General features: G+C 40.5%; 1 protein-coding gene across 5 annotated transcripts in view; it reads left to right on the top strand.

Annotated features, from left to right (window-relative positions):
• The window catches only part of CSNK1D (casein kinase 1 delta), a 37,680-nt gene that overhangs the window by 3,519 nt on the left and 7,384 nt on the right, over positions 1–26,777 (top strand). For 2 of the 5 annotated variants that reach the window (XM_081938881.1, XM_081938879.1), the window contains exons 2-8: positions 5,096–5,206; positions 6,050–6,198; positions 6,670–6,898; positions 7,727–7,897; positions 8,826–8,974; positions 11,279–11,450; positions 16,282–16,421. In XM_081938881.1, the coding sequence (XP_081795007.1) occupies positions 5,096–5,206; positions 6,050–6,198; positions 6,670–6,898; positions 7,727–7,897; positions 8,826–8,974; positions 11,279–11,450; positions 16,282–16,421 (1,121 nt within the window). The other 3 variants (XM_081938878.1, XM_081938880.1, XM_081938882.1) reach the window with 3 other exon arrangements.

The raw sequence follows: 26,777 nt of genomic DNA, 5'->3' as shown, positions 1-26,777 counted from the left end.
TGGGACCCCAAGCCTAGTGACATAACCAGATCTTGAGGGATTTCTGGAACATTAAGAGGGATGAAGCTAACCTGACTTCAGGGGGGACATATGTTACATAAAGCAGGTATCAGTACAAAATCCCTATCTCATGGGATCCACTAAAAGTAAGTCCCTAGCAGATACTATTCATAGTATGCCTTCTCTGCCAGATCTAATGGGACAGGCTGGTGTAATTGGGGATAACTTGTCTCATGGTTCAATTTAGGAAGCTTTTGAACCTTCTTTTAATATTCACAAATGTCATTTATTAGGTTCATATAATGTATACAACAACGCGTTGGACAATGGACCTCAAATGTGGCGAACACTGGTGTTCTGAGAGGCACAGAACATTTAAGTTTTCTAGCATTTTTTCTCCACTGGAGGGACAGAGACGATAGTCTTATCTAAAATGCTAGCCAATGCCAACCTTCTGAGCTTTCCAGAATGGTGGTGTTTGCCAGCCGTTTTGCCAGATTTGAAGTCCATTCCTCCAGCTCCTCAAGTAATTTTGGTGTGCTGGAGGTAAAAAGGGAAAGAGATCCCTGCAGATTTTATTTGCTAGTCATTGCTGACTCTAGGGGTTGGTGCTCATATCTGTTTCAAGGCTATTGAAACAGCCAACGCTGTCCAAAAACATTTTCATAGTCATGGCCAACATGGCTTCACAGAGGATTGTTATCTTCCCAACGAAGTGGCTCTTATTTATCAACTTGCATTTGCATGCTTTCAAACTACTAGATTGGCAGTGAGGCAGGAGCTCAGTCCATTATGTCACGCTCGGGTCTCGAACTACACCCTCCAATGCTGGAGGAAAAGGCTCCAATTCTGGCAACAGCACTAACAAATGCTACTTTCACAATCGTTCTTTCCAGTGGGACGGGAAGAGGGCCCAGGCTTCCCAAGAAGCACTCCGCTCCCTGGCACTCCGCTTAATGATCCATGTGGACACGTAATGATTGCAGCTTTGAGAGCTGGGATTGCAGTTGTTGAGAAAAGCACTCGTGTAGTGTCTCACTTAACGACAGATTTGTTCAATAACTCAGATTCCAGGCCCAGTTATGGTCATAAGCGGAGGACCACCTGTATATAGAGTAGGGATCTGATTCACACTCTCCACTCAACCTGGGTTTCCATTCCTGACCCCTGATTTAGATGAGACTCAGCTAAATTTCATATCAAGTAATAATTGTGACAGTATATTTAGAGTTCAGTTTGTTTGTTTTTTCTTTACTTTTTCTTACTACCGTGTTTCCCCGACACTTGGCCTTATTTTCGGGGAGGTCTTATTATTTTTGAGGTGCAGGAGGCAGCGAGCATGGTCACCTCATGACTGCTGATGCGTTGCAATATTTTCTGGGAGGGCTTATTTTCCGGGGAAGGGCTTATTTTAGCACATGTGCTCAAAAGCCTGATTGGGCTTATTATCCAGGGAGGTCTTATTTTTGGGGAAACAGGGTACCAGATTACAAAGAAATAATAATGCTACATGCCTATGCCCTTGAGATTTATGTATTCCATTTATTTATTTGCCAGCTGAGTCCTGTCAACTCTGGGCAGTTTTTAAAATGTTAAAGAAAAACATTTAAAACTAGAAAACAGCACAAGACAAAAAAAGAACAATGGAAATTTTAATTATTTAATTAAGATGGGAAGAAAGAAAAGGGGCTTTGTTCACCTTTGCCAAAGGCCTGGGGAAAGAGCCAGATCTTCAGGACCCTTCAAAACATGTCAAGTGGGAGCCATTCCATTGGGGGGGGGGGGGACTTTATTCCACAGGGTAGACATTGCTACAGAGAAGGACACCTCTGGGATCCTGATAGATAGCATTGTTTAATTGAAGAAGCCTAGAACGCCCTGCCAGATTGAATCAAACAGACAGATATTATCAGAGACATCGTTTGAAAGAGAACTCAAGACTTTGTAATGTATAATAAAATTGGTTCCTGAAATGGAGGAAAAAAAAGTCAATTCCCATGATCTGCCTATTGGAAACATAACAATACTTGGTTTCTGCGGCCCCCTATAATAAGCCTCATTGTATATACACATTTTGCTAGCCCTGAAGAATATTCTGAATTTCTTGTCAATATTTTTCTGATACAATAGCTTTAGATTTCCAATAAATTATATTATTGTCTCGGGCAAATAAACACTCTGGCCATGAAACTAATTTTATGTATCCAAGATAGCTTTCAACTTGTTTGTGACAACTTTTTGTACAATATGGTCAGCTTCTTTTGAAGCCGAAGAGAATTTTAGAATTACAATAGTCCTCAGGTTATGGTGGAAGTTTGAACTGTTCCAAGCAAACAGGCTGGTAGGTAAGAACTACAAGTAGGCAGACAGATGTTATGGGAGCTGCCACAGAGGATGCATGGGTGGCTACGAAGTGGAGTGCAGGTGCCATGGTGGGGGACCCGTATTTGCCAGCACGGCAGCCCTCAGCTCCAGCGTGCATACGCACACCGGCCAGCTGATATTTGGCCTTCCGGAGGGCCGGGGGGAGGCCATTTTCACCCTCCGCAGGCTTCAGGAAAGCCTCCAGAGCCTAGAGGTTGAAAAACAGGGCCAATGGGCCAACCAGAGGTTCCTTCCTGTTGGCCCGTTGGGCCTGTTTTTTGCCCTTCCCAGGCTCCGGAGGCTTTCTTAAAGCCTGGGGAGGGCGAAAAGCGTCCCAACGGGCAAACCGGAAGTTTGTCCCCAAACTTCCAGTTGGGCTGTTTTTCGCCCTCCCCGGGCTTCAGGAAAGCTTCCGGAGCCTGAGGAGGGTGAAAATCCCACCTGCGTGGGGATTGCTTGCGCATGCACAAGGGGGTCGCTCACGCATCTTCAGGGGGAGTGGGCATGTGCGATAGCGCGCGTGCACAATGTTTAGAAGAAGGTTAGCCATCACTGCTTTAGAGCATGGATTGGCAGGTGACGCAGATTGGTGCTATGGAGTGTGGGCAGGTGAAAAAATGGCAGGAGTGGGAACAATTTGCAACCACCTGCCAGTTTTCCCATTGATTTTAATTGTAGGAAGCCTTGAGGGAAGGCTCACCACAAATGGCAGTCACGTGACTGTGGGATACTGTGCCCATCATAATTGACAGCTAGTTGCCAACCGTTCCTCATGGGGATGCTATGACAGCCACAATTTCACAGACTTTTTTAAAGTCCCTTGTTCAGTGATGTCATAACTGAATGGTTATTGAACAAATGGTTGTAATCCAAGGCCTACCTATATTGTAATTTATTGCGATCACTTGGGAATCATGAACAAAAACTAGTTATTTTATTTGGATAGTATGAATTCACAAAACGTGTTGGATTTATACAAAGTTTAGTTAAACTCGGGGCCCACTGATTTCAGTGTGAAAAAGTTATGATGGCTTGGTTACTTAGATCATAATGAAATTGGAAGGATTTTGAGTGCCTTTGTCCCATACAATCTTTACAGTTTTGTAATGCATTTTAAAAGTTTTTCTTCGGACATTTCAAGTTTTTAGATAATAGGATTTTAACCTACAGTTTTGTCTATTCTGGATGTCACATTAATTTTTGTTATCTATTTTTCTTTTAATAGAAGAAGATAGCCTGTTTATAATTTCAACTGAGTTAGTTTTAAAAATAAAACTACCGTAACAGTTACAACTTACAACCCATACTTAATGGGTTGTATGAACCTACCCAGTTGTTACTTTAGCATGATATGCAAATGCAATCATTAGATACAGAACAACAGAAAGTAAAACCTTGTCTGTAATTCCTTTATTTTAGGCAATAGATCAAAAATAAAAACCACAACAGTCAAAACATGGATAATATTTTTGCAAACATGGAAATTATTACTGCAAACTTGGATATTACACAATAACAGACAGAATGGATGAGATGGTTAATACACTGCAAAAATATTTTCTTGCCCCTTGACAGACGTTTGACCACTTTTATTACAACATTAGAATATTCTGATCAACAGAAGTCTAGTATGAAATTAACACGCAGAACGTCGTTGGGGCTGTTATCTTCTGGCTCTTCAGCATTAAATCTACAAAACAACAAATATGTTCAGCTTTGTTTCTCTATTGATTGTTATAAGGATAAACTTGTAAAACTAAAGGAAGTCTTGCATATCTCCCGTAGAGCATCTTGAAAGTTGTTCATTGAATCAGACCAGAGAGAAAACTAATTGGTATTCAGCTAGGTTGATACTTCAACTAACTGCAAAGAATTTTCATGGGAAATGTCTGGAATTGTATAACAAAAGTTGTACAAGCCATAACAACAATTTAGATGCAATTTCATTTGAAATTTGATTCACTCTAGGAAATATTACCACAGTTGAAGCTGTCTACACATATGGCACATTCATTATTATTGTAGATTCATTTCTATTTTGTTTTTATACTGTACTAGGCAAACTGTCACCTACCGGGTCATCCTTTGCAATATGGTGTGACCAGACGAAATAATAAATTTTAGGCTGGACATATTTCCAATACTGCCCAGATCAGTAGTCATTTAAGAAGAATATGTATCCTAAATGGAAAGATTATTGTAGTGGCAAATAAATTTCCATAGCAAGACATTATTTACTTACCTAAATGAACAGAATGACCACAGGTGGGGGAAAATGCAGTTAGAATGACAGCGACTTCTGACTTTTTAGCAGCCTCCCTGTTGAGTTTGTGGGAAATTGGCAGATCACAGAACTACAGAGACACTGCTGCAGCCACAACTTTGCGAATGAAACCTTTGTGAACATCCTGGAAATTTCAATTCCACAGGAGTTATGGGTCCTGGATTTTTTACACATTTTTAAGTTAGCAGAGGTTAGGTGCTTTCAAAAATTGCTTGTACTGTAACGGACCATTTTGGCTAACTTGGGGGTACAAACAGACAATGAGTATTTTAGTAGGGCATAGTTGGATTCGCACAGTATCAATTCTGCAAGTCCTACAGAGGATGTGACATTGGCAGTAGCCTGATGCTGGATTTTAGACTAAGTAAATTATGGATCAGATGCCTAATAGCAAAGCTCAGTCAAAGTTTGTCAAAGCATTGAATTATAACGTTTGTTTTTTTTAAGGTACTGACATAGCTGCTGGAGAAGAGGTTGCCATCAAATTGGAATGTGTCAAAACCAAACATCCTCAGCTCCACATAGAGAGCAAAATTTACAAAATGATGCAAGGTGGAGGTAAGCATCTTTTCTCCCTCATGAATCATACAGGCACAAATATTTCACCTCTTGACGTCTTTCAAATTGGTAAAGGGGTGGTACTTACATGAACAGTGCTATTATGTGAGTGTCTTCATTAACCATACCCCCTGAGTATTTTCTACCTGTGTTTTTTCCACACATTTCATAAATTGTTGTTGTTATTAAGGAATGATATTGTCTAAGCATACATATAAAATCAAAGGGAAAAAAAGTCATGATAACACTGGCTTGCTTTGCTTTGTGCTAGTAGTCACTGACTTATTTTTTAAAGCTGGGGAGGGGGGAGAACAGAAATGTTCATAACACATTGAAGATAGGAGAAGTAGAGAGTCTGAGCCTGTTTCTTTCCACGCTTGAACTATTCAGTTAAAGTAAGTTTCCACGAGGCTGTATGTTGCCCTCTACAAGTTTTTTGCATATTCTGTATCCAGATAAATAAAATTTCGAACAACGCTATACCAAAAGACTAAATAAAATGCTGCCGTAAACATTCCTTTGAATACTTACATTTTTTGGCATACATAATAACCTCCATTCTATTTTCGTACGTTTCAGTTTGACAGATTAATTTTTTATTATGATTTGACCAGCCAAGAACTAAGACAAAGCTTTTGCCCTCTTTTTAATTTTTGACTTCCTACTTGAATGTGCTTTGAGGAAAGGATCATGTATTGTGAATGCACAGTATTAGTAATCTCCAGAAAAGAAAAATAATGTTATAAATTAAACTAAATGTTACATTGATTTTCACTGGATATCACATCTATATTGTGATTTCTATAAAGTGCTATGAATAATCTATTTTTTTCCACATTCTAGTGGGCATTCCCACAATCAAATGGTGTGGTGCTGAAGGTGACTACAATGTAATGGTGATGGAATTGCTAGGACCAAGTCTTGAAGATCTCTTTAACTTCTGCTCAAGGAAATTCAGCCTCAAGACTGTTCTTCTACTTGCTGACCAAATGGTATTAGAATCACTGTATTTCTTGGCTATTGGAAATGAGAGCTTCCTAAAAGCTTCACGCTACTTATGTTTATGGGCACTTTCTCTGAATAAGTGTGGTGAATACTACAAATTAGCTTTTCTTTCTGTGAATGTCATCACACAAAAGCTAGCATTTTTTGCATGCTAGCAGTGATCAAACATGCTGTGGTTACGGCTAGTAGTTAGTGATTTATAAATTAAATAATGATTTTACAGTTTATATTTTCAAAGACAGTCCTATCCAGTGAGATCACGCAACCACCTTTTTAAAGAACGTCAGTTTTCTAAAATGTGGTTCTTGGACTGTGAAGATCATTTGAGTAAATAAAGTGGTGCATCATTTAATGTTTAAACTTAAATGTTAGAATTTCAGTGTTATTCAGAACAAAGGAACAGCTAAATGTAGAGTTTCATGTCTACTAATTCTGAAATTATGTTTTTCTACAATTAGATAAGCCGAATAGAATATATTCATTCAAAGAACTTCATCCACCGAGATGTAAAGCCGGATAATTTCCTGATGGGATTAGGCAAGAAAGGCAACCTTGTCTACATCATAGATTTTGGGCTGGCCAAAAAATATCGCGATGCTCGTACTCACCAGCATATTCCTTATCGTGAAAATAAAAACTTAACGGGAACGGCCCGCTATGCCTCCATTAATACCCATCTTGGAATTGGTAAGCTGGTGGTAGATTTTTGTAACTGCTAACTAAAGTGTCATAGAGTGTAAGTCCCAGAAAAATCGAAATATATAATATCTGATACGTGATAGGAGATACTGTGTATTATGAGCACACATTTAATATTTAAAGCACAATGCATTGCAAACCACATGATGTTTTTCTAATGGAGTCGGTTAGATAGATGCATGATTGATTGATTGATTGATTGATTGATTTGTATGGGATTTTTCTTGTCCTTGGTCAAGTGGATTCTAAACAGCGTAAAATTTAAGAGTACGATCTAACAAAAGTAATACAAAACGCAAATTTTAAGTTTAGCACTTATGTTTCCATGTTCATCAATTATGAAAGGCCTCCAGAATAGTCAGGTAATTACCTGCTTCCAGAATGCCATGACAGTAGAGGCCATTTTTACTTCAGGGAGCAAATTAGTCTAAAGGAGGAAAGCTCCCATAGAGAATAGAAACATGAAACAGTAAAAACATTTCTTTGCAGACAAAGCTTATAGAAGTTGTCATTTCCTGGATCAGTGATTGACTACCTTGGTATTTTATTCTGGACTGAAAAGAATAATGATAAACATTGCAGGATTGTGATTTGGCTCAATTGTCTGAGTCATCTTTAGCTTCCTGCTTTTACTTCTGTATGCACCAGTTCTCTGATCTTAGCAACATTATTTACAGGCATGCTTAAAATAACTATAAAGTTGTGTTTTCCTTGTAGTTAAGTTGTAACTTTAAAATCTTGCCTACATAACTTATTGCTTTGCACTGTTTCTCCAAATGATAGAACCTAATGGCTCCGTTCTTATACTCCTTGTAGAACAATCTCGCAGAGATGACTTGGAGTCCTTGGGTTATGTACTCATGTATTTTAACCTGGGCTCCCTCCCCTGGCAGGGATTGAAGGCAGCTACAAAGAGACAGAAATATGAACGCATCAGTGAAAAGAAAATGTCCACTCCCATTGAGGTTTTGTGTAAAGGATACCCTTGTAAGTTCTCTCACTAGAATAAATTTCTTTATGTTAAGTTTAAAGCTAAGTTTACAGTAATGCTTCTTTTAACGTAATGTCACATATTTTGCTGTATTTCTGTTTTAGGAATAATTCTGGAACTAACTAAATTATCTCTGAGTTTAATGAATATACGTAAACTGGCTATTAAATAACTTATTTCATTCCCTTTGTCATTTCAGAGAGTAATATCCATTCCTAGATTTTCTGTTGCATACAATATTTGTCCTTTATAACAAACAGCTCACTGTATAACTAGCCCTCCATTAACAAATATTTTTCTTATTGATTACATTTTTGTATTGCTAAATTTGAAAAGCAGTAGCACTTAATTTACTTGCATTGTTCATTTTAAAAAATTCTTAAAGAGTTCAAGATGTGCTTAGAGCCAACGAAGGTCGCGTAAACACCGACTTGCCCGAAGAAGCCATTTTGTTCTGAAAATTGTGTTTTATGGATGGTCATTAACACTTTGCTAAATGAACACTTTGCTAAACAAGCAACAAACAGGTGGTAGCCTATAACTTTTGTACAGTACTGTATATCCCGAGGGATTCTGGGATGTAAATACCCTGAACCTCTTCCCCACTTATTCATTCAACCCGGAACTGTGCAGTCTCTTAATGTGGGCTTCTCTCTGGAATGTGCTGCCTCCTCCCTGGGAAAGCTCTGGGCTGCCAAGACTCCCCTCCATGGCTTCTCCAGGTGCACATTCCATCACAATTACAGGATGAGTAGAACTGTCACTTAGTTTAAGGGAATAGCCACCCCAATAATTTCATAAAATCCTAAGGCAAATATGGAAGTACAGTGTGTTGGTACATTTACAGTGGACCTTTTGTTTACGTTGATTTTCTGCTAACATAAGACAATCATTACTTCTCATAATCCTACCTTCTCATTACAGCCGAGTTTGCTACCTATCTGAATTTCTGCCGCTCGCTGCGTTTTGATGACAAACCGGATTATTCATATCTAAGACAATTATTCAGAAATCTCTTCCATAGACAAGGCTTCTCCTATGACTATGTATTTGATTGGAACATGCTCAAATTTGTAAGTATTTAATTGTCAAAAGTTGGGAATGCCTAAAAAGGAGTTGGATTGTTTTTGATTAAATGTAATGTACGACAGGACTGTTACTCCAAAGCCTAATTCTTAATTCTTATGGTGAAATTTACTGGATGGTGAATGTAATGAAATGTAAAGCAGCACCGTGCTGTCTCTGTTGCACAAACAGCTTTTGGGTCTACACAGAACCCGCTCAAAATGTTTTAGATCTTACATGTTTTATTTTACATGTTTTATGTTACATGTTGCATGAACCATGTGCTAAATGTAGAGGTAGTCTTCAATCATTTATTTAATGACCATTCAAAGTTACAATGGCACTAAAAAAGGTAATTTACAACTGGTCCTTGCATTTAGGATTGTTACCAGTGGTAGATTGTGGGCAGTACACACCAGTACGGGTAAAGGTAATAGGTAAAGGTAAACGTTCTCCCACACATGCGTGCTAGTCATTTCCAGCTCTAGGGGGCGGTGCTCATCTCCGTTTCAAAGCTAAAGAGCCAGCACTGTCCGAAGATGTCTCTGTGGCCAGCATGACTAAATGCTGAAGGCGCACAGAACACTGTTACCTTCCCACCAAAGGTGGTTCCTATTTTTCTACTTGCATTTTTACATGCTTTCGAACTGCTAGGTTGGCAGAAGCTGGGACCAATAATGGGAGCTCACTCTGTTACGTGGTGCTAGGGATTTGAACCGCCAAACTTTTGATTAGGAAATAACAAATGGTCAAGTCTTCTATATTCCTATAGTTACACCAATATGGATCATCACTTGTAGATTCTTTGCCCAAGGTGAAATTTGCATTAGATCTCAATCAAGATGCCCCTCCACCAATCTTTCTTCCTCCAAATAACCAAGTTAGGGCCTTTCTGCTTTGATTCTGCCTGAATAGATTTTAAGGTACAAAACTCACTCTTCACCCTTATACTGCTCTAAAGAAAGAGATAGCAGTAACCAGTTCACCGTATGCCATATATGGTCAGTTATATTTAAGTGCATTAATATCTGGCAACATTTATTGAACAGAGATGGTTAAATTTAGTGAAAGATGCAACTTTGGCTTGTAATATTTTTTGTCGTTTCTGTAATATTCAGTACTATTTATGCTCCATTTTTTGGTTTCTTTTAAGCAATCTTTTGTAATGTTATTAACCGTTTCCAATTTAATGCGCTGTGAAAGAGATTAATAGATATATCTTTCTATGACTGCTTGCTTTTTTTAAAAAAAAGGAATTAAGTAAAATTGTTGCTGTTGTATTCTCTATTGGCTATTATGAATCCTTCATTTGAAATGTATTGTTCAACTCTTTTTACCCTGAAAGTCATATATGTTTCACTTGTGTGTTGAATGTTTGTTTGAAAGGTTGACTTACTTGTCATTGATCAGAAGTTCCAGCAATGGAATGGTAGCCTATATCAGATCAATTCAGATTCCCTCCAATATATTTCCCCATAATGCAGGACCATAAGATCAGTTTTCTGTTCCTCTTATCTCAAGTGCCTTTAGCTCCTGAAAGTATCATTCAGAAATGCAGCTAAGAGAGAAATTGAAAGTGCCCGTTCCCTGAAGTTTTGAGATGACTGATATGTCTTTCATTTATGAATCATTAAAGATTGCCATCCCAATTCAGTTTGTTTTTAGATTTTTATCCCACTGTTTTTTTCCCCATATACAGCACAAGGTAGCGAACCAATACTCCTTCCTCCTTCCTATTTTCTCCATAACAATAACCCTGTGAAATATGTTGGGCTAAGAGAAAGTAATTAGGCCAACATCATTTAGGCAACTTTCATGCCAAAGGCAGCGCTAGAATTCAGTCTTCTGCCTTCTAGCTAGTGCTTTAACCACTAGGCCAAACTGGCTCACAAGTGCCTGCTCCATTGCAGGACTAAAGAAATAAGGCTGATAAAATAACTTGCCCAAAGCCAGCTATTAAGTCAGCATCTGATATGAGCCAGTTCTGGCAAAATATTATCTCTGGCTTGCTGAGCCGTGTAAATAAGAACAGCAAAATGGACTTTACCTTGAAACTATTCATCTAAACAAATGTATCATGTTTTTAACAGCATAATCAGAAATGTATTCTAAAACAGGGGTCTCCAAACTTGACAACTTTAAGACTTGTGGACTTCAACTCCCAGAATTCCTCATGCTGGTTTGGGGAATTCTGGGAGTTGAAGTCCACAAGACTTAAAGTTGTCAAGTTTGGAGAACCCATTTATAAGTTCTGCTACGGTCGCCCTGCATTATCTCCAACTACTAGTCATGGCAATTGCTTTTTCTGGAAGGGTGCAAGCCGAGCAGTAGAAGATGCTGAGCGTGAAAGAAGAGAGAGAGAAGAAAGAATGAGACATACACGCAATCCAGCTGTTCGTGGATTACCTTCCACTGCTTCCGGGAGGCTAAGAGGGACACAAGATGTAGCTCCACCAACTCCTCTTACTCCAACTTCACATACAGGTAAGCTGAAGACGCCTTAAATAAGGATTGCTTTGTACTACTTCTTTGTTCAAAAATGGAAAATTGCGTTTTCGGAAAACTGCTTTGAAGAAAAGAAATGGGAAAGCTGATAGTTATCAGAAAAAGTAATGTCTAAATTTATTTCCAGTTACTTCTTCCCAGAAAGAGATCGTTCTACCTCTGTTCTTTTTCTCCCTCCATATTCTTCTCGGCAGTTATGTGAGATAAATTTGGCTGAGAGACCCTGAATTGTTGCAAGCTGACCCAGTGAGCTTTCTAATCTGAACTCATCAGGGATTTGCAGCAAGGCCTTCTCCACTCTAGTCTAACTATACTACAATGCTGCATTGTGGCTCATAGCAAAATTTTGAGGCACTCTTGAACCAAGACACTATTACTTACACTCTACAAACTGTTTTTCTCTCTCCTGCTTCTAGAACAACTGATTGCATTACGTCTAGGTTGACTAATGCCCTCAGCCAACATTCAAGACACACTTTTCATGGCATTTTTAAATCTGGGTCACCTACATTTAAATTAAATGCTGTTTAAATTAAATGCTGTTACCTAATGCTATTGTTCCAACCTTGTATTACAAATAAATAGTACTATCAGAAAGACATCCCACATTCTAATGTTCTTTGAAGGGAAGTTGTATGCTTGCATTTGGAAAGGAAAGGAGGCACTTGTGTTATGTCACCTTTGTCTCTCTGTTTCTATGATGACTATTAGCAGGAGATCTTAGTGTTAAGATTGTAGGTTCTTCAAGGCACTTCATTTATGAGCAGTGCCCCACTAGAACTCACAGGGCAGAGCAGTAACAGCCGATCAGAGGTTGGAGGGATTGCATGATGGCATGGCTGCCCGGGGTCTTCTGGGCGGGCATGCTTCCAGGTCTTCTAGGCAGAGCCACAAAGCAGCGCTTTCAAGAAGCTGCTTCCTGCAAGTAACCCAGTCTCATGGAAGAAACTGCACAATAATGATTGCATAATTACTAGATTAATACCCCATGTTAAATCAATCCAGTCTTGGCAGTTGACAGTCAATATAGTGAAATGATTATTTAAACACCTACATCGATTATCAGTATAAATGACAATAAATCCAGAAGACTGATATAATAAAAACGTTGCAGCAAATGAAGTCAGAAAAACCATTAAAATGCTCTCCCAGAAAAATCCGTGTTTTTAATAGCTTCCTAGAGGCCAGAGGATGGGGAAGGAGTGGGGGAGAGCGGCAGGATCCATCTCCAATAGAAGCCCATTCCAAAGCTATATAGGTAGTCCTTGGATTACAGTGGCAGTTGGGATTGGCTAAATCCCTGTGGCTGAACAATGCAGTTGTAGAGCACAATATAATATGACTGCGTAGTTTAGCAACTGAAATCCAGGAGTTCCAGTTGCTGTCATAATCTAATCTCAAGGCCATGCAGGATATTAAATGAGGGCTTCCCATGACCACAACTAGGGAGGAGGCAGGAGTTCCAGGCAAGCAGGTCGGTGGGTGAGAGCTACACCCACCAACACACCGAGAGCCAGGCGGGGGTGGGGGAATGGAGTGCTGCAAATAGGCACTATGGCGCACAGGGCTTGAGATGGCACTCCTCGGCGATGACAGATTTCAGCAGTCTCAGCCAACTTCCACTGCTCCCAGGCCTCTATTTCAGGCCCAGCACTGGCCTGAGTGCAACCTCACGCCCCAGCGCCACCAACCTTCTTCAAGCCCCCAGCTCTGCAACAAGCCTCAGCAGCGCCAGTGACCTCAAGCCTCAATTCTCATATCCTGGAGTTGTGGAACCAATAGCTGCAGGAATGTTAACATCGTCTCTGGCGGCATGGAAGCTTCCGAAGCCGGCATTCCAGAATAAACCACCATTGCATAAACCAAACAGTTTCCTTCTCCAGCTAGGAGCCCCCTCTTATGTTTGGCTGTTGACTTATAGCTGCATATGCAGTGCGCACTTTTTATATTTGTCCTTGCCCACTAGATCAGGCATCCAAGCAGTATGATGTGTAGCAGTCCTGAAAGGTCAGCAGTTGGGCAACGCTGTAGCGTAACGCACTGCATATTCTTGTCTCGGTAAACCTGCCTGAAGAAAAAGCATGACGCACTTGAATCCCACAAGTATTTAAAAACAGCAGTTTTTTACTAGAGGTTTTTGAACAAGATTGAACTTGACTAATACGTCCCTCCTCCCAATTTTATTGACTAATGGATTCTGCATCTCTCCATGACTTAGCAATTTTTTTAAAAAAAACAAGCCAATCTCTTGACATCTCAGAAAGAACTTGGCACAAAATGCCCATTTTGCAATGATCTCGGGATAGATGATTGAACACAGGAGTGTTTTGTTCCAAGTTTATAATGCTCAAAATGGTTATTTTGAGCCTGTAATACTTTGAACGCTTGCTGTGGTCTGATATTTTATTTCAGAGGGGAATTACATCATATTTAAAATACAAAACGCAGTAAATACTGAAGTGATAGGACTGTATTTGATGGATTATGGATTATACAAACTAAGCAATAGATTTTGTAGCTCTCTAATTGAAAACATTCATAGTACACAATCAATTAATATTTAACATTCTTCTAAAGACAAGCCAATAAAGAAACATGGACTTGACAGAGAATTCTAAAGCTGTGACTAGAACGTACCGTAGAAAACACCTAGAGAACAGCATCTTAGATTTTTATTTTCAGGTTTATTTATCAGTCCTTCAGCTAACCTGACTCTAAATCATTTAGGAATTTCCTCTGTCCTAATGCCTTTGAGATACACAGGCCTGTATGTAAGAACTGCAGGCTAAAGCAGCTTTATCTTATCATCGTAGCCAAGGAGGTTATCTAGCTTTCAAAACAAGTTAAGCTATTCTGGATCCTCTTTCACATTTTACACACATTCTTTGTTTAGTGGCACATTTCCATTCCAATAACCAGGTTGTTAAGCAAGCAAAATGATCACTAAGTAAACTTGTGACTGAGACAGAAGAAGAGTGCAAAAATCACTGGTTGCTGGTTGCTTATTCAGAGTTCTCTTGTACACCAATGCCAGTGTTACTCTCACTCGGGCACATGTTGTGAGATGCAGAAAATTGTGTTGTAAATGCATGCATTGGTCAGAAAATGAATGTTACATTTCATCCATCGTATTTGAAAATGAGGAAACTGCTCAACAGGAACGAGTATACATTTTAGAACAGTACACTAGTTCAACATTATTGAACTAAATTTCTTAGCTTGAATTAGGGTTCCCCATGAGCCAGCTCTTTATATGTTTACAGATAGTCCTCAACTTATGACCACAATTAGGACCAGAATTTATGTCGTTGAACAAACTGATCATTAAGTGAGACTCTCACGTGGCTGCCTCTGTCAACAACAACAATTCCAGCGCTTCCAGTTACATTTGTTAAACAATCTTGTTGGTCATTAACAAAGTCCTGGATAAGGAGCATGAGTGCCAGAAGGGGTAGGTGGGGGGAGAGATCCTGGCTCAGCTGAGGAAGTAAAAATCCTCCCTGCTGAAATCCAAGCAGGATTTTCAGCTCCTGATTGAACGGACACTTGTGTGCCCTTTGCCAGATCTCCCAGTGCCTCCCCCATCACCACACTCCTTACCTTACCGTAATGCCTCTCTGCTTGGATTTTGACTCCTTCTTATCTCTGGGGCTGGCTGAAAGGGCTACCCATCAAGGGATTTTAGCTCCCCCTCTGTGCATGGAAGGGCTCCTTTGGTGGGGGTGTGCAGAAATGGAGCTGAAATATACAATACAATACAATACAATACAATATCTTCAAGAGTCCTTTCAGTAGGTGGCAGCAGCTTGCAATCTTTCTCGATGCTTCCCCGTTGACTTTCTGGGGAAGCCAGCAGAGATTACAAATGGCAATTACATGATGACAGGACATTTGGCACCCAGATCACAAGAATGTGACCACGGAGGTGAGGGTACAACATTTTGTGTGGCTAGAGCAGGCTTTAGGGCCTGTAAAGCATCCCTTCTGAGACCATTGTTATTTCAGATTATTGTTAAACAAATGGTCATATGTCGAGGACTACCTGTTTTAAGATTTACATCCTACCTTTCATGCAGGAGTTCAAGATGGTATACATAAGTAACTCTGCCCTGATAGTGTTACCTAGTTGGGTAATAAAATGTCAGCGAGCAAACAGCCAAGGCCAAAGAACACGAAGGGCTGCACAGTTCAACCCTAAACGATACATATTGTGTACACTTCTGTTGGAAAATGTAATAGTCCCTCCTTTAATTTTTTCCAACAACAGTTCTGTAAGGCAGATTGGGTTTAGAATGAGTCTGACAGACTGGCCGAGAGCTACCCAGGAAGTTTTCATGGTTTTGGATTGATTAGAACCAGGGTTTCCCTAATGGCAGTTCAACAATCACAATGAATTACTGTATTTTTCAGAGTATAAGATGCACCTTTCCCCCCCAAAAAAGAGCATGGAAATGTTGGAGCGTCTTATACCCCAAATACAGCCATTTTGGGCCTCCTGAAGCCTTGCTTCAGCAGGGCTGGGGGACGGCAAAAATGTCCCAATTTTTGCAAAAACAGGAGCATTTTTGTGTTCCCCCAGCCCTTCCAAAGCCTGCAGGGTGCTGTGAGGGCCAGGGAGGACAAAAACTTTTTTTTCTTACTTCTTCAAAATCCTGATGCGTTTTATGCACCGATGCGTCTTATCGTCTGAAAAATACAGTATGTACTATCTCCCACAAGAACTTCTATAGAACTCTGGAATAACTTATAGACAATTTTTTCTATGTAAAAAAAAAATCTGATAATAAGAATTCCCTTTTTTTGGGGCCAGCAAATACATCTCCTCGGCCAGTTTCTGGAATGGAGCGAGAACGGAAAGTGAGTATGCGATTGCATCGTGGGGCCCCTGTGAATATCTCCTCATCTGATTTAACAGGTCGACAAGATACCTCACGCATGTCAACCTCACAGGTACAAAACTTTTCATTCATGGGAAAAGAGCTAAAGGGGTATAGTGTTGTTTGGCATTTATTTTCAGTTTAGAAATGCTCTGGGCTCTGAATACCTTAATAGCCGTTACGTTTTTAAACATGTTGACCTCTTACTTAACCAGAATCAGCTGGTGAATAGCTAATTGTGAAGGCCTCTGCTCTTGAGGCTCTTGAGGCTTTAATGTGAAAGAGAGGGACTAATGGAAATCTATAGCTGTGGTACCTGCGTACCTCCTTTGCTTAATCCCTTTTTGGACCTTTGTGTATTCGCAGGGTACAGATTTTTAACAGCCATGGACATTTCAGTGACTTTTGCTATATATACTCTGTGAATCGTCAACTCACATAAAGATCATGTTTTTTTCTTAACCACTGCAGATCTCGGAAACCTTATGCAAATGAATGAATATTAATATTTGTTAGATTTGATGAAGAAGAATCAATAAGAATTCTTCCTTTAGCATTGATCAGATACAATTTGTCCAGTATTAGAGATGGACAACATCAATGGTAGCCAGTCACTTAGCATTTTGTTTGATAGTGCTTAGTCACACACACACACACACACACACACACACACACACACACACCCTCTGACAAAACAACAACATGAAACCCAGCAACCAACAGTTCTGAGATCTTGACATAATTTGTGGTTGTATTTCCAAATAAATGGCCACTGACTGGGAAATAGCTACCAGGTTTTGTCTGGTATAATCATTGTCTGTAACAACGTCTGTTGTATAAGGATTTTTCTGAAGAATATTAAAGGTCTGAAAAAAACTGATTAATAAGAGATAGAAATAGAAAAGAGTGGTGCTTCTTTTGTATACTTCTGTAGTAGTTTGTTAGGTACTGTTCACACATCTCTGATTTTTTTCTTAGCACTTTGAAGAATCCTTTTTAATTTGAGAAGCAGCAATGCGTTTTTAGATTATCTGTGGGCGTGTATTATTATGCGAAACACATAGCTAAATTAGAGTAATAGTGATATCTGAATATGTCTGCAGTATGCAAGCACCTTGACTTTGGGACCATTAATCAGGACTTGCAATTTTTCCCATAAAGCATACATCGTGTTTTTGAAATATATGTCAGACATTCAAAGTACATCTGTATCAGGTTTCAACACATTGTGTAACTAGCTATAAATTTAAAGGTTTTCAATGTATAAAGGCCACAGCATATTCTAGAAGAATATGCATTTTCTCCATATTTTACAAAAGAATAATGTTAATATTATTTATCTGCTTTTTGTGTATTTCTAAAGACAAACACTTATCAAGCTATTGAATTATATTAGTTGTAATTTTTTTGTTTCATTTCACTATGTAATCACATCAGATTGAAAGTTCATATATAACAAGCTACAAAACTGGATATTTACTTGTAAATTGTTCAACAATGAAATATTGGTCTTGGGATCCTATATCTGCATTCAAGTGTCTTTTTAAAAACCTGGAATTTAGAAACAATAAGTTTGAATTATGATGCTAATAGGAGAGCATATTATAAATATTTGGAAAATTAAGTCAGAAAACAAGTGCCTTTCAAAGCCTTGATAAATTGTCAGCTGAAGTGATCAAGTAGCAAAAGTTTTTACAGGTGAATAGGAAGGCAATGTAGATGTTTTAACTATTAAAAAATGAGTTTAGCATCAGAGGTCAATAAAGAGGCTCAAAGATTTGTAACAGAAGTGGAAAACACACCCAAACAAGAATTATGGGTGAATAGAAAAGTAGTCTATAAAAGCAATAGTGATTACAAATAAACTGCCACACCCTGGCTGCAAAAATTCAGAAGCCATTAGATACCAGCAAAGAATCATAGTTTGCTTTCTGCCCTCCAGTAACAATTTATATTTTTCATTTGGGGTACGAGTAACTCTACTGCCACTATTAAATACAGTTAGAAAAGGAGGAAAGGAGGTGCTTATTTGGAATCCAGACAGAATTATATTTAATAAATGTTTGTAGCATTGCTCATTAAGGCCCAATTAATAAAACCTTGATTGTTGATAGCACACTTTTATAGATGAAAGATACGTAATCTGAATTTATGCCAAAAGGATATTTGAAACAGAACAATCTCTAAAGCAATACTAAAAAGATCTCTGACCAGAGAATAACATTTAAAGGAATATGTAACTTAAAAGTTTCAGCTCCACAAGAATATAGCTTTTATTACTAATGCAAGCTTTTGCAATCAAGAACTTAAATAACATGGCTACTTTCTGCAGGTCCAATGTCTTTAACATACTAATAAAGAAATTATTTATCATTGTAATTATAACTACTACTATATTATTTTTCTTGAAATCTATACTTTTTTATATTGAAGTAGATGGTGGTCTGAATATAGTTCTGAAATACTTGCTTCTATTATTTTTGGCGAGCAATTATTTCAGAAAATACTTCATTGTGCATTATTCAAAGTTGTAATAAATAAAACAGTGCTCTCCGTGTCTCTTTAATACAAGGGCACTTCCTTACCGGCTAACAAATATATTTATCTCTAGGGCTTGAGTAAATATATCCTATGGGAGATTTGCTAATTTTGAAAAATGAAACCTTATGAGGTTTTGAGACTCTTTCTTTTATCCTTTCATCTGAAAAGCCAAGCTCCTGCAGACCTCGAAGGAAGAGGAAGAAAGTGCGCATTTTAACCTCTTAAGTTACCGGAAATAAAGCACTTTTGGACTCTTGAGATGTAATTATTTGCTTTCCTTTGCATCAAAATCACTGAAGTCCAGCAAGCTATATTAATTATACAAAACACATGTAAATGTTTCTTTGGTTGTGATATTGAATTTAGAAGGCATTAAATTTCAAGCCCATCTTGCCCTAGCCTAGTATTTCTGGGTATACGGTTAATGTTTGCCTTGCAACAGTAGCCAATTATTTTTAAATTATTGTTCATTTTATTAGTGACTAACTATAATGTGATATGGAACACAAAAGCTGCCCATGACTGCATATCAGTAATGGTTTAAAGGAGGTATGAATGATTAGGAACAGGTTACCATAGATTTTGGAATTTAAATTTTATGCAGATAAAGGGATAATTTTCACCCTGAACCCTTAGGTAGTAATAATTGAATTCCATAGAACAGTATTCTTCATATTCATATTCTTCATACATGCAAAGGCTAAATTCTCCATCTCCATTTACAGTTTTGTGTGTTATTTTTCTAATTAAAAAGACTGTCCCCTCTTCAATATCCTATATAATAGTGCAACTATCACACAATTCTATTAGATAGACAACTTTTTAAAGTGGTTTCTTAATTCATTGAAAGGAAGATAATTAGTTTGGAGTAAATTTATCGATGGGCATGATAATTTAAATCATTTTAAATTCCTTTAGGTTGTGAATAATGTGATGTCTTTTATTTTTATCCAATTGAATTTGGAATTCTAACAGAGTGCCTCTTTTGGATTAGGAGCTTAACGTTTCTTAAGAAATCAAACCTTCTGTAACTCCATTGCTGTTCTTGGCTCTTCTTCTTTTACTGGTCCCCAAAAATACCAAAATCCACTTATTTCAGAAGTAAATTACAATCCAATTATGCAGATCTGTGTTGCAAAAATCCAAATAACCAGTATGTAGAGGCAGAAATATGCTACTAATAATCATTTGGTTTTTTGCAGCCCAAATCCAATAGCTGTATGTGTGCTAAAATCATTAGATCTCTTGATTTGTATTAAGCAACATTGATTTTCTCTAAATTTCATACTCTAATGCAGTGTGAATTCTTATTCGAATGCAATTGAAATTCCTTTCTGAGATGACTGTGAAAGGTTCAATATTCTTTTTTTGTAGTGAAAAGCAATTAGAGTAGGTTTTATAATAAACATTCTGAAAAGTTTATTTTTAATAGTCTTGCAAAATTAGAATTTTATGAAGGGACTAAGAATCCTCTAGTGACTCCTAAGGGCTATGTGACATCACTTTCTTATTTAATAGGATGCACAGAACAAAGAGACAGGAAGTCTTGTAGACTAGATAGAGAAGTTTTCCCTTTCTAATGCTAAACTGTGATTTAGCACAATATGCACAAGCCTTCACATTAATCACCCCATATAGTCCTCCTTTCTGAACGGCTACCAAGTGTTTATCTTAAGAATTAAGTAATTGCGGTTTGACATCTGATCCTTGCTATGTATAATTTGTTTCATACAAGCCAATTTTAAATTGTACTTATGGTTTTTAAATCTTGGCTTATAACTAAAATGTTATAAGATATAAAGTAAAATGGTCTTCTACCTGGGCTTTCAGAATTAAGAGGAATATTTGCCCTATCGTAAGCTAGCCAAGTAAGCACTTGTAATTTGCTATCTGATCTTCCATATTCTGCCAGCCCATCATTCCTTATGCCTGGTTTTGCTATAGAGAAACAAAAAATGGGGTTATCAGGGTTGATGCCTTCAAATAGGTGAACTAGACTGTTGGGGTAGCAAGTTAAGTAGGGCTCCAAACCTTGCGGGGGGGGGGAATCAAATTTAAAAAATGGAAATCTTTCTGTGTGGTGGGGTCGCCAATTGCATTGTTTGCCTAAGATACTAGATGGAGGCAGTAATCTAGGTTGCCACAAATGGTACTTCCCATGTTTCAGTGCTATCTTTTCTGGTAGCATAAGAGTTATACCATAGTGAACAGTAAGGGAAGGAAGATTAGAACCGGGATCCCCAACTTTTACAGCTTGGTGGCCCTGGGAGGGGAGAGGTGAACCAGCCTGCCACACACGCACGCCGAGCTGTGGCCTTGTTCCAAATGGCCCATAGCCCGGTAGTGGTCCACAGCCCAGGAATTGGAGATCCCTGGATTAGAATTAAGGTCAATTGCAGTCAGAGGACCAGGAACAGAATAGTTGGGCCTGAGTTTGAACGGAATACAATACTTTAAATGTTTGGCCAAATAATTCTAAAGCAGACATTTTTATCATTCTCAGATTTCTCTCTTAGAACATGGCTTCAGAGATCATGGTCCTTGCTGAAGATAAAATACAGCCTGTATGCTGTATATATATATATATTGTGTATGGTCATTGCCCATCCCTTTGCACGGAAATCATTTTCTTCTGAATGTTAAGGATTCAGCACTATTAAATTATGTCAGTTCCTACCTTAGCACCCTGATTGATAATTCTGTCAGCATTAAATCCCAGTTCTGACTCCTTACAGTCAACATTAACTATTTCCTTGGTGACCACTCTAGCAGATACACCAGGGGATGGGGTGTGAGTGGAGCCGGCTGGGAGCTGAGAATGTGAAGTTGCTGCAAAGAAAGAAGTGCAGGAAGAAGAGCAAATGAGGCAAAAAGCTGAAGATGGTGAAGAAAGAAGAGTTAACACAGAGCAGAGACATGGATTAAAAGGGACATTTTCCTTCTTTGGATGGGGACATTTGGATGTTCTTGTGAAGTATGAAATAAAACTACTAAAACGTCTTAGGTTTTGCAACCTGGCCAATTTTTTTTTTTTTTTGCCTCTGCTGAAACATGCAAGCAGTATAAATAGCAATTGATTGTGAGCAATTGATTGTGTAGGTTTCTACACCTACATGATGGCGTATAAGAGATAAACAAAGATTTTAGGAGTGTTGTAGTCCAGCCAGAGTTCTTTATTTGTAGCAGCGTAAGTCTAGCTTGTAGTGGACAGAAACAGAGTCAGGGTGGAGACAAACAACATTCAAGTGTGTTAATCTTGTTGAAATCCTACTGATGGAGAACATTCAAATAGATCAGAGACCAGGACAGCTGAAGGAGCCATTTCTAAAAGAGCAGAGTTTTGCAGGAGATAATTGCAGTGTTTTGAAGTATCTGTAAACAAAGCCTTGATAATACTGTACACACCTGTTTGGTCCTCATGGGGAAACAGATGTCAGGACTCATTCAACTTCCATAAAAATCTAGTAATGTGTGACGAAATCACAGGCAAGGTTTCTCAATATAGAGGACTTGGGTTATGTGTTTGAGTGGGTTTTTAATAAGGGGGAGAAGTATTAGTCACGTGAGTCTGAAGAAGTCTGAATCCATATTTATTACCTTGTTGAGAAATGGATCAGTTGGCTGGATAATTGAAGTTTTAGTCTTAAAATACCTAGGGGTTGGAAAATACTGGTAATTGTTGGTACGAATAGTTATGCAGGAACCACAGGGGCATCAACATTGTTTGGTTTAAAAAAAAGCCCCTGTAAAAAACCCTTAAGAAGTCTCTTTAAAAAAAAACATTGTCATGGCATGAGGCTCATCTTGGTAAGCAACTTTATTCTGATCTCTTTCTCCCTCAAGGATGGAAGCATCACATGCTAACTTACAAGTTCCATATGCTCACTGTTTTTCTTAAATACTTTCAACCTTTTAGTTGAGTATTTACAGAGATACTTATTTGAAAGTCTCCAACGAGCAGTTCACTTTATCCTGTTTTTCTATGAAAGTTGGCCTATATTCAGCTGATGGGACTTTGATGTCCTTTATTATGGTTCCTTGTCATGATCATTTCAGATCTATAGCTTTTTCTCAGTGAAGCTTCAACCATTGGTTCTCTAAGAAATGTTTTTTGTCAGCATGATAAAACATAGAGACTAATTGGAAAAACGCAATTGCTGGTAGATGTATATTCTTCTCTTTTGTAGTGCCATTTCTAGCTGGTAGGTAATACTAGTTTAGTCACCATCTACAAGCTGAGGATATGGTGTGTTTTTTTCCAGTAAAAAAACACGCTTGCATTTTTGTTTCTTGATGGGCTGAACTCCATAGCAAGTATATTTATATAATTTGAACTTAGCATTTTCCAGGGCGCTGCTCTGGAGAGTCCAAAGAAGGGTTAAACACAGCCAATCTGCCCAGAACTGAATTGAAAACTTTAAGCCACGCCTCTGGTGCCGACTCTCCTCAGATTTTTTCAATTCAGCTAGCCCAGTAGAAGCGCTTTAAGATTTCTCCAGTTCTAAGATTGATTCCTTGGACTCTCCAGAGGAAGAATAATTTTTTAAAACAGCATATTTAAGGATTTTTAGAGCAGGCTGGTGAGTTTAAATTTAAGTTTGTTTTTTTCCCTTTTTAATTGGGTTTTTCTCACCCTTTCGGCTCTCCTGGAGTCCGGGGCTTTGCTCTGGCTCCTAGAAGCCGCAGGCAGCTGTTGGGGGAAGCGCGTGGGTCAGAGTGCCGACGCCAGCGCTGTTGGGGCACCCCTACTGGGGGCCGATTCCCACTGGAAGCCCTCCGTTGCAATTTGTGCTTCTAGCAAGTCAAATTGCTGCGTGGGCTTCCAGGGCAGCCATTTTGGCTTCTTCCCTCTTTAAATTTGGCGCGCAGAGCTCCGGTGAGTTCCGGCCGCCATTTTGGATTGCGCAATCTTCCGGCTTTACTTTTAAAAGTTTTTTGCCGCAGCTGCCTGGTGCCTGGCTCTTTGCAGGAGCCGCGTGGAGTCAGACTTGGCCGGTGTGACCGGCGACCTGGGCCCCAATCCAAGCAAGTGATAGCGGCGTGGGATTGTGGCCTGCTGGGTCGCCTCCCTTACTCTCCTGCAGGCGCTGGGAGCGAATTCTGCTCGCGCCTAAAAGATTCCAAGCTACTTCAGGCCTTGCAGTTTCTCTGTCTCCTCAGGAGCATCGTGCTGCGGTGGGCTTTCTGGAGGTGGTGAGTGGTGGTTTTCCCATCCCCCTACTGCCCCAACCAGTGATTGTTACCATGGCAGATCAGGCCCCTGAGACTTCTGAGGGTGTCTCTTCCAGAGCCCCTGTAAGACAGGCCGGGAAAGCTGCCAGGGAGGCCATTAGAGGGAATAAGCCTTACTCCAGGCATGGCCCCAAGCAGGGCTCAGGCCTAGACAAAGATGCATTAAGGCGACAGAAGGCCTTAGAAAAACAGGTTTCCAAAGCCCAACAGCAGGCCCAATCTTCCCTTTCGGTGTCTCCTGGGGAGCCCTCCAGGGAAATTCCTCCAGCCCAGGGAGGCCCCATTTCTGATAGTGAAGAGGAAGGGGATTCCCTGGCCATGGCAACTTCTCCAGGCCATTCCATGGCTGATCAGGCTGATCTCTTTGCCTGTCCCTCTGATATGGAGGAGGGACCAGCTCCAATGGGGCCCTTAGCCCCTCAACAGCCGATCCCCGGGCCCACTCAAAGGGTTCGCCCCATTGAGGACCAAGGGCCTAACCTATCCACTGAAATGCAGGAAATAATTAACAGGGCCATTTCCCAGGGCATTGAGGCAGGCATGCGAAAAGGTGGCAAGCGCACTCGCAAGACCCACCATTTGCAACCCCAGGAGGATTCCAGAGAGATGACTCCTAGCCTTCCACCTCCGTCCCTGCATTCTTCAGTGGCCTCCGATGAGTCAGACTGGGAGGAAGAAGAGGAATTTCTTCCTAGGCAGGAAGCTGAATTCTCTGGGGATGAGGCAAGCCCCGCCAAAAAGCCGGCCTTTTCAGGCTTATTTAATTTGGATAATTTCAAAACCATTTTAGATAAGGCTAAGATCTCAACTCACATGGGGTCCACCCCCCCCCCCCAGCTCAGGTGGTTGTAGACCCTGATGATCTATCTGGGGATCTCTTTGAGGAACCCATTTCGGTCCAGGAAATAGTTCCTGTACCCAAGATGTTCCTCAATTTAGTTCAAAGACAGTGGGCGCAGCCAGCTACCATGGCTACCCCCAGCAGCCATGACAAGAAGCTATATACGGTGGATGCCAGCCTGGAGGAGCTGCTCAAGCTCCCTCCTATCGACCCCCCTGTAGCGGCTCTTACCTCCTCTTCTGTGCTCCCTCCTGACCTGTTGGAGGGGCTCAAGGCTGAGGACAAGAGAACCGAAACTGCTTGTCACAAGACCCATCAGGCAGCTGCATGGGCCATTAAGTCCTCCGCTTCAGCCTCCTTTTTCTCCAGGGCGGCTCTCCTGTGGCTGAGGCAGTTGTTGAGGAAGATACCTGCCAAGGACGTTAAAGTCAGGCAGGATATCAATAAAATCATGGCAGCCACAGAGTACGCTGCTGATGCCACTCTGAATGCTGCTAAGTTTGCCTCGCGTGCCCTAGCGTCTAATGTTACTTCCAGACGCCTCCTGTGGCTTAGGCACTGGAATGTGGATATGCGCTCCAAATGGAAGCTTGTTACTGCCCCCTTTAAAGGGGACAAGCTGTTTGGTGAGGTCCTTGATCCAGTCCTTGTGGAAAACAAGGACAAAAAGAAAGTGATGCCATCAGTCACCAAAAAGCCTGATCGTAAAGGTCCTGGCTCTTACAGGAGGCAGGCCTTTCGGAACAATGAGCCCTCCACCAGCTCCGCCCCCTATCATCGGGCGTATCCCCAGCAGGGTGAGCGGTCTCAGGACCGTCAGTCCTTTCGAGACAGAGGTCGCCAGCAGCCCTTCTCCAAGCGGCCATTTCGGGGGGGCTCCGGCTCCCGACCCTTTAGGAGGTATAAATGACCATCACAGGTCAGCTCCCATAGGAGGGCGGTTGCAGTTGTTCCACGCCAAATGGGAGCAGACCACGTCGGACCAGTGGGTTCTTCAAACGGTCCGCATGGGTCTCACTTTAGAATTCTGGTCCCCCCCTCCCCGCCACTTCATCCGGTGTCCAGTTCCCTCAGGGTTAGTCAAAAGATCCCTCATGGAACAGGAGATAAGGCACCTCAAGGAGATCAGGGCCATAGAACCTGTCCCAGCAGGCCAGGAAGGAAGAGGGTTTTACTCCATCCTGTTTCTGGTCCCCAAAAACTCAGGAGGGTGGAGGGGGATATTAGATCTAAAGAGGTTCAATCACCACGTGACATATCGCAGGTTCAAGATGCAGTTCCTCCAGTCCATCTTGTGGTGCATCAGGCCAGGCGATATACTAACGTCCATAGACCTCAAAGAGGCCTACCTCCACATCCCTATCCGCAAAGCCCACCGCAAGTTCCTGAGGTTCTCTTACGCGGGCCTCCATTACCAGTACCGGGCAATGCCATTCGGCCTGTCATCGGCGCCCAGGACATTCACAAAGGTTCTCGCAGCCGTGGCGGCTTTTCTACGGTCACGTCCGGTCAGACTCCACTGTTACCTAGACGATGTTCTCATTCTGTCATCATCGCATCAACAAGCTGTCAGCGACCCAGAACACACCATGCAGGTGCTCCGGGACCACGGGTTCACCATCAACCTGGAAAAAAGTCATCTCGTCCCCACGACCAGACTGAAGCATCTAGGGGCTGTCATCAACACCACCTCGTGCACGGTATCCCTGTCTCCGGAAAGGGTGGCCAGCCTTCGGGAGATGGTCGTTCAGGTGCAGCAGTCACGTCTAGTCAAGGTGGTTCAGCTCTCACAGCTCCTCGGCAAGATGATCTCGT

The sequence above is a fragment of the Natrix helvetica genome (assembly GCF_964273705.1).
Source record: "Natrix helvetica genome assembly, chromosome: 1".
NCBI lineage: Eukaryota > Metazoa > Chordata > Lepidosauria > Squamata > Natricidae > Natrix > Natrix helvetica.
The sequence above is the reverse complement of the archived record's forward strand: the minus strand, read 5'-3'. Positions and strand labels throughout refer to the sequence as shown.